The 8,309-nt window shown below is 52.1% G+C and overlaps 1 protein-coding gene across 1 annotated transcript; it reads right to left on the minus strand.

Moving 5' to 3' along the window:
* Positions 1 to 2,255: 2,255 nt before the first annotated feature.
* LOC117888699 (aquaporin-5-like) lies at positions 2,256 to 6,571 on the minus strand. The gene is made up of 4 exons (XM_034792327.1): positions 6,158 to 6,571; positions 4,485 to 4,649; positions 4,137 to 4,220; positions 2,256 to 3,586 (listed from the first exon to the last, which is right to left on the minus strand). The coding sequence occupies exons 1-4, from the start codon at positions 6,518 to 6,520 to the stop codon at positions 3,401 to 3,403; spliced, it is 798 nt and encodes a 265-aa protein (XP_034648218.1). The 5' UTR covers positions 6,521 to 6,571; the 3' UTR covers positions 2,256 to 3,400.
* Between the last annotated feature and the right edge of the window lie 1,738 nt (positions 6,572 to 8,309).

Genomic DNA, 8,309 nt, shown 5'->3' on the forward strand with positions numbered 1-8,309 from the left:
TGATAATGTGATATATATATTAGCCCATCATATATTGGTCAACACAGGGCTGGAATAGCAGAAGGGCTGTGGGTCAGGATGGAGTGGCACTGGCATAGCTGTGTGGGCTAGCAGCGGTAGGAGGGAATTGTGGGTCAGGATTGAGGAGCAGTGGCACAGCTGTGTGTGTTGGGGGGGCTGGAATAGCAGAGGGGCTGTGGGTCAGGATGGAAGGGCACTGGCAGAGCTGTGTGGGCTAGCGGGGGCAGGAGGGAATTGTGGGTCAAGATTGAGGGGCAGCGGCACAGCTGTGCATGTGTGTGTGGGGGGGGCTGGAATAGCAGAGGGGCTGTGGGTCAGGATTGAGGGGGCAGCGGCACAGCTGTGCGTGCGTGTGTGGGGGGCTGGAATAGCAGAGGGGCTGTGGGTCAGGATGGAGGGGCATTGGCAGAGCTGTTGTGGTGAAAGCCCAGGAGTGGGCTAGCAGGGGGGTACAGGAATGAGGTGCATTGGCAAATGCGAGTGGCAGAACTGGAAAAGCAAGCAAACAGCGGAAGGTCCGGATTAAGGTGTGTATTTGGCTAAGCTGCATTGTGTATGAGCTCAGGACTGGCACGGCAAGAGGGTAGGAATTGTGGGTTGGGAATAAGGTGTGTATTTGGCTGAGTTGTGTGTGTCTGAGGCCAGGGCTGGAACAGCAAAGAGTCCGGCTGCTCAGGACTGAGGCAAACTGGGAAAGCCCTTGAGGGATGCGTGTCCAGTATTTGTTTGTGCTTAGGGTTGCCAGTTTTGGCTGGACGTCTTCCTAGAGGTTTCATCACATGCCATCCTCTTTAATTAAAAATTCCTCTTTAATTCCCTGGCAACTCCGGGACAATCCTGGAGCATTGACAACTGTACTTGTGCTCTTCCTCTTATCTCCCTTAAAAAATGCCCCGCAAAACATACATATAAATAATCCCCTGGTGATTTTTTGCACCCTGGCCTCAAAGTCAGCTCTGAAATCTCGTCATGGGGCGAGCAGGCCTACCACAACATCAGACTCCTCTTAGCACATTTAGAATTCCAGTCCCAGCTCTGCCGTGCAGCTGCTGAGTACCCAGGCCTCTCTTTTTTGAGTGCCCACCCAAGACACACCTTGGACCTAATTTGCAGAGGGGCTGAGTGCCCACAATTCCCCTGGAAATTAACCCACGGCTGTACCTCAATTTCCCCATCTGCAAAATGGGCTTAATAGAGCTTAGCAGGGGTGCTGCTCGGGGTTAGTGCGACACATCCCGGAACAAAAATGATCAGGCACTGGGGCAGCTGTGCTTTCAGGCTTAACCCGTGGTGTCTTTTATTGAAAATAAATAATACAATAATACAAGTACAAAGTCCAAAATCATATCCTTCATGCACCAAATAACCAGGACTCGCCGACACCAGCCAATGCAGGAAAGAACAGCTTCCCCCGGGGATAAAGGTTTGGGACATAGGATGCGCCATGGGGAAAATATATTTGCCACAACTCTGTTGAAACCAGCCATGCTGGCCCTTAGGCCGCGTCCCATCCCTTTCTCCTCTCCCGCCATCCCCCAAGCGCCCAAGCTTCCATGGGGTTAATGGGAGCCCTGGACGCACAAGGAATGTGGTCTCCGGCTTGTATTTTGGCCTTTTGCGAAAGGTCAGGGATACGGCTGTACGGCGGTAAAGACACAGCAGACTAGCGAGAAGAAGCAGCAGCAGCCTTTACAACAAACCACCTAGTCTCCCTCCTTTTCACTTGCTGTCTTGCCCTTTCCAAGGGCCAAAGCAGAGACTGGAGAGTAATTCAGAGAAAGGCTCTTGTCCCGGGTTAATTCCTTACAGCGTAGTCAGTATGAGGTGGTTCTCGGGAGAAGCTTGGGAAGGGAAGGGGAAGAAAACAAGCAGAAGCTGGGGGTGCGGGTGGGGCTTACGGGATAAGGCGTCAGGACTATGGAGCAAACCAGGGGCCTGGACTGTTGAGGTTACAGGCCTTTCCTGGCTCCTCAGGCTACCTCCCAATCGGGCAGTTGTGACCTTGTGCTTCGTGGCTGGGGAACAATCGAATTTCCAGCCCCGCCAAGAAGACGCCGGGCCCTAGGGATGACAGAAAGACTTGGGCCTGTTAATCTCACCCATCCGCCTGGCCCTTTCCCCACTTTGCTGTATCTCCTTTCTTCTGTACCCTGCTCCCCTTTCTCTGTCCCTCCCCCACTTCCCATCTCTGTTGTGCCATGGGGTATAGCCCTACACAAATGTCGGCTGAGACCTTCAGCTGCTTGAGCAGGGGTGGGGCGGGGGAAGGGAATATCATCAAGATATCTCCCTGCCCCCCAGACCAGCCACCCTGATACCAAATGCATGGGGGTGAGGCCTAGTCACACTCTTCTAAAGCAGCAGTTGAATAATCCAAAAGGCCTTGTGCTTGTTTCTCATGGGCTTTTTATTTGCCCCCAACCCCCAAAACCAATTATGGGGCCACAGAAATGGGTGCTCCAATCCCTTCAGGCCAGGCTGTCTCTAAGAGATACCCACCCTTGTTCAACTCCCACCCCACCCCACAAAGAGCTACTGAATGGCTCCCTGACCCTACAGAGGACTGTCCATAGTCCCATTATCCACGATCACGAGGGGACCCTGTTGTGTTGACCCTGTAAGTGAAAGACAAGACGGGCGAGGTAACGGCTGAGAGAGAGAAGCTTTTGAGGTGCACAGAACTGTTTTTCACATCTGGGTTTCTTCAGGAAGAGCTCCGTGTAGCTTGGAAGCTGGTCTCTCTCACCCACAGAAGTTGGTCCAATAAAAGATATCACCTTGCCCACCTTGTCTCTCTAATATCATGGGACCAACTCAGCTACAACAACACTGCATGCCACCCCGTTGGGGTACCTGTGGAGCATTAAAGAAAAATCAGTGGAAATCACCCACACCCATTTGAGGTGGGCTGTGAAATTCAGACCAGGTTGAGGTGGGCTTTGAAATTCAGACCAGGTTATCACCTCCACCAATGCCCCCCCCCCTCCAAAAAAGTAAAAAATAAAGATAGAGTCTGGGACTGTTTGGATCGGGGGAAATGTTCGGATCTGGGGCTCGTCACAAAGACAAGTAGTTAAGGCACAAATTGCATAATGCTAAAAATCCTGGCACACCCTAGCCATTGACAAGACTTTCTGAGGCGCAGGGGGTCAGTGCCAGTCTGGCCTAGAGCCGATGTTGGTGGGACCCCTTCTTCTGGGTGTGGGTCTCTATTCTTTGGCCAGGAATATTTGTATCAGTCACCCTCACAATCGCAGGGTATATACACAGATATCACATGCACCCTTCTTTTGCATATAGAGACTATTGGTCTTTGGGTTGTGAGGCCACAGATTGAGAGTCTTGGCTTGTTCTTTGGGTTTTCCCTTCCAGCCATCTCTTACGGGGAGGTCAGCTCCATGGACTTTGTCCTTTGCTCCTTCTGCTCTTCCCACTCCTCTTCTGGCTCGTAGGTGCCTTTCACGATGGCTACCCTCTCAGAGACGTTCAGCGAATAGGGGAACAGGAAGTAGTTGTAAAGCAGGGAGGCCAGGACTGCGCCGATGATGGGGCCAAACCAGAAGACCTGGGAAGCCAAGGGTAGAATGATCATCTCTAATCCTTCCGTAGCGCTTTTCAGCCGTCGATCTCAAAGCATTTTATGAAGATCGGTATCATTATCCCCAGTTTACAGATGGGGAAGTTGAGGCACAGGGCCGTGACTTGCCCCAAATCACACAGCAGGCCAGTGTTAGAGCCAGGAATAGAATCCCCATGTACTGAGTCCCAGTCCACGTCTCTATCCACTACGCCACACTGCTTCCCCACAGCAAGCCGTGGGAAAGCCCAGGGGATTTTTCCTTCCATGTTCATACAGCACCTGGCGCAGTGGAACCATTGGCCTCTAAGTGCTTCCTTAATGGCCCCCTTCAGTTGTCATCTCTTAGCAGATTCCCCTCAGCCCCAATTTCCTTATACTCAGACACCCCCCTCGCTTCCTCAGCCCTGACCTTCCTCGCTCTTGAGCTGCCAACGACCAGTGGCTCAGCCCCTGCCAACCAGCAACCAGTTTGCTGCAGACCCCTAGCTCTTCTCCACCATGCTGTGAGCCACTGTTACTGGTGGGGGATTCTTACCCAATGAGCAGTGCTGAATCTTGTCACTACGACGGCAGGTGCAAAGGATCGGGCTGGGTTCATGGAGCAGCCGGTGAAGTAGATCTGTAAAGGGACACGGGAATTAAGACTGATCACATTTCCCTTCGGTCTAGTCCTTCTGCGACCGGGGCATCGCTCCAGGTGTGACTGGAGTAACTGGGGGCTTCCCCCCACAGTCAGTGCTCCTGCCCTGCTCCCTACATCCTCCCCATAGCCTGCCCTTCAGCCCTGCTACTTACAGCACCCCCTACTGGGAGAAGTTGGGATGAGAGTAGCTGGGAGCTTCTCCCATGGCCAGCTCTCCTGCCCGGCGACCCAGACACTTACCCCAACCAGGTGACCCAGGGTGACCGACAGGCCGATGGACAATGCTGGGGAGCCTATGATGTCGGTCCGGCGTTTATCCGTGGAGGCAAAGATGCACATTGCCAGCTGGAAGGTGAGGATGATCTCGACCACCAGCGCCTGGCCTGGGGATGTATTGTTGTTGAGCTGCACATGAACAAGAAGGATTGTGAATGGCTGCTGAGCTGAGCCAGACTGAGGGGTTTTGCTACCCCCTAAAAAACCACAGAGCTGTTTAGTGTGAGACAGGAATACCCCCCCCCCCCCCCCCCCCGCCCGTTCAAATTCCTAGTAAGGTGATGCCTCTGGGTCTATCTTATCGATCTATCCATCTATCTATCCTCCATATACCCTCCTCTATCTTTCTTGAAGTCCCTTTCTCTCTGCATTTCTCCCTCTAGGCATTTACAAATCACTTATCACCTTAAGATTTCTCCCTTTGCTAACACCAGATTGTCCCAGAGCAGCCAGAGACTCTCCGCTCTTCAGTGAGTGAGGGTGTGAGCGATACATGGAGGGAGAGGTGAGGACTGGGACTGGGGTAAAATCCCCCTGTATGGGGGGAACAGTGGGGATCTAGAGAGGATGCCATTGGGGTGGGATAAGCCATCACCACCTGGGGTCGGTGCACCTGTTTTTGTCTAAGGATCCAGCCCCATTGCACTGGGATGAGGCTGAGGCCCAGTTAGGGGGAAGTGGCGAGGAAGCGTTGGGAAATGAAGGGACATAAGTTATTTGGGGGGTGGAGGGGGAACGTTTAGGGGCTTGGAGGGGCACAGAACAACCAGTGAGGAAAACACAGCCCCTGAAAACCCGCCTACGAGGCTGAAGGCTCTAAGAATCAACACCTGCACGGCAACTGGTCCACCTCAGAGTGGTCTGAAAGGGGGCCGGAATCCGCCTCTTACTGGTCTAACTGGTCACGCTCCCCACTGTTGATCTAAGAGATCTCCTAGGGCCCCCAGATGGGCTCCCAAAATTGCCCTCATGCTGGTCTAAGTGGGCTTCTAATCTCACCCTCTCCTCCCAAAAAACAAAGAGCCCCCCCCTTTCTCCTCCAATCTCGCCTCTGCTGGTCTAAGTGGTCTCCCCAGCTACTTTCCTCAGACTGGTCATACTGGAAAAAGAGATCTTCCAACCACATTCCTCATACTGGTCCAAGTGGGTGCCTATCCTCCCCTCCACACTGGTTTAAGGGGTCTTCCAACCTCCTTCCTCTGACTGGGTATACTGGTCTAAAGGGCTCCTAACCACCACCCCCCTGCCCTCCTGGCACTGGCTTAAGTGGGTTTCCCTCCAATCCTGGCTTAACTCCTTCCCCTGCTCTGATCTCCCTGGCTCCAGGAAGAGAGGCTGGAGTCAAGCTCATCTGAAAGCCCTCAGGATAAGAGAAGCACCTAGGAAAAAACCCGCCTCATTAATTGCACAGCCCAATAAATCTGTGCTGTCAGTGCAGTGTGTTATGCAAAGGCTGCTGGCACGGTGCTCCCATCACTCTCCATCTGCCTGGACGTAGGTATCTCCAGCGCCGGGGTGAACCGGCCTTCGTCAACCCGCGTGGTGGGTCCAATTCCTCCCGCGAGGCCGGGAACCCGTGCGTAGGGTTGCTGAGGCCCTGGGCATAATTAATCATCCGTGGGCAGGAAGAGACTTACCGCGTTGACGGCCAGGTTTCCACGGGTGTTGATCGGGGTCACCAGGTAAAGGATGCCTGCCCCAGTGATGGCCCCCACCAGCTGGGCCACCACGTAGAACACCGACCGAAGGAAGGAGATGTGGTTCCCCACCAAGAACGCGATGGTCACCGCTGGGTTGATGTGCGCACCGCTAACGTGACCGAACATCTGGATCAAGGTGCCGATGGCCAAGCCGAAAGCCAGGGAGATCTGTAGGATGCTTGGCAGAGCCGAGGGCCACTTCAGGGCTGAGCCGAGGCCAAAGAAGACGAAGATCATGGTGGCTAGGAACTCAGCCATGATGGCCCGCACAAAAGCCATGGTACAAATTTCCTTATACATGGTGGGATCTGGACGGGGCAATCAGAGACAAAGGAGTGGCAGGCTTCTTCTGTCTGGGCTCTGCGAACAACAGCAAGGCGCAGGGCCATATATATACAGGAGAGCAGGGAGCTGCATTACCAAGGTGGTGGGTGGAGCCAAGGAACTGGCCAGCCCTCCTGGGCAGCTGGAAAAGTTTACAGCTGAAAATAACTTTAGCACCTCTCAGCCAGTGAAAGACTCAGATGATTGGCAGTGTTTCTTTCTCCTTTTTTTCTCTCCAGACAATGGCCCCCTATCTGATGTCTTTGTGGTCGTTAGATAACACCTTGCGTAACTACCAGGCTGCCTCTTTGGGTCTCGCTTTTGTTTTGGAAGTGGAGCATGTATTTGTTTTTTTGCCACTTTAGATTTAAGGTGGCAAAGTCCTTATTTCTGGCCAGTTTCACTGCCTGGCTGGGGGAAGCTCTCCTGGTCATTTTCTCCTCTCAGTGTCAGTCCAGAGTGACTCTCACTGCTGATTTGCACCAGCATGTCTGAGATTAGAAGCTGGGCCCTGGTGCTTAGCTGATGCAGGATGTGGGGCGGGAGCCGGGGGGGGGGGGGGGGGGTTTGCTAGAGGATTTATACTGTGCACACCAGCAATCACTAGGAGGAACTCCGGGATTAGAACTGGGACTTCAATTATGTAGAACAAATGCTGAGGCTTTGCAGACAAGTCTCCTGCATGGCTCCAGTGCTCTAAAGGAGTGGTTCTCTGTCGGGATGCACGTAGCCCTGGGGGAACACAGAGGTCTTCCCGGGGGTACCTCAACTCATCTCTAGATCTTTGCCTAGTTTTACAACAGGCTACATAAAAAGCACTAGCGAAGTCAGTACAAACTACAATGTCATACAGACCATGCCTTGTTTACACAGCTCTCTATTCTCTACCCTGAAATGTAAGTACAAGATTTAGATTCCAATTGATTTATTTTATAATTAGATGGTAAAAATGAGAAAGGAAGCAATTTTTCAGTACTAATGCGCTGGGACACTTGTATTTTTATGTCTGATTTTGTAAGAAGTCATTTTTAAGTGAGGTGAAACTTAGGGGTACGCAAGACAAATCAGACTCCTGGAAGGGGGACAGTCGTCTGGGAAGGTTGAGAGCCCCTGCTCTAAAGGTTCTGCTCTTCAACGCTACAAAAGAGTTTTCACAAGTAAAATGTTAACTGCAGAGGGAATTTTAGGAAGGTGGAATGCAATTCATCGAGTTGAAATTTGGCTAGAAAACTCCCTAAACCTCGCACACAGTAGTACTTCTGTTGTGCTAGCAAGGTTATGAAAAAGTGCTCAGAGTTTATGGATATCCAACTGACACTGCAGCTAGGGTTTATGGGAGGTGGAAGGTCATTACTCATGTTGGAATCTGGCCAGGTTATCTTGACGACCCAGCATACAAAACTTTGACCAGAATATGCCAATGGGCCAAGCTGACTTAGGTGTTTCTTGGCTTAACAGACCTGGTTTTTCCTTTGCTTTACTTTCTACTCATGATCCACATAGCTGGGGGAATGTGATTATTATGAATTCTGCTGTTTCCAATCCATATTCATTTAGGACCTTCGGGCTGTCAGTTTTCTGCACGCTTAGGACTTCAGGGGCGGCAGTAGAGCAAGTCCCTGATTCTTAAGTTAAAGGGGAATCTCCCCAAGCTTTTAACAGTATAGGGAATAGAACACACGCAGTTCTGATTCCAAATCACTTTGCAGACTGTGTCCCTGTATGGGTTGCCAGAATGCAGCCACCTCTGGGGTGGAACACAGCA

Source organism: Trachemys scripta, chromosome 16 (genome assembly GCF_013100865.1).
Source record: "Trachemys scripta elegans isolate TJP31775 chromosome 16, CAS_Tse_1.0, whole genome shotgun sequence".
NCBI classification, from domain to species: Eukaryota; Metazoa; Chordata; order Testudines; family Emydidae; genus Trachemys; species Trachemys scripta.

Bases quoted from the DNA above. Each gene is read 5' to 3' on its own strand.
- LOC117888699 (XM_034792327.1), bottom strand. From the start codon at position 6,520: ATGTATAAGGAAATTTGTACCATGGCTTTTGTGCGGGCCATCATGGCT. The intron at 4,650-6,157 runs GTAAGTCTCTTC...GTTCATGTGCAG, and splicing joins GAAACCTGGCCGTCAACGCG to CTCAACAACAATACATCCCC. The intron at 3,587-4,136 runs GTAAGAATCCCC...TTGGCTTCCCAG, and splicing joins GATTCAGCACTGCTCATTGG to GTCTTCTGGTTTGGCCCCAT.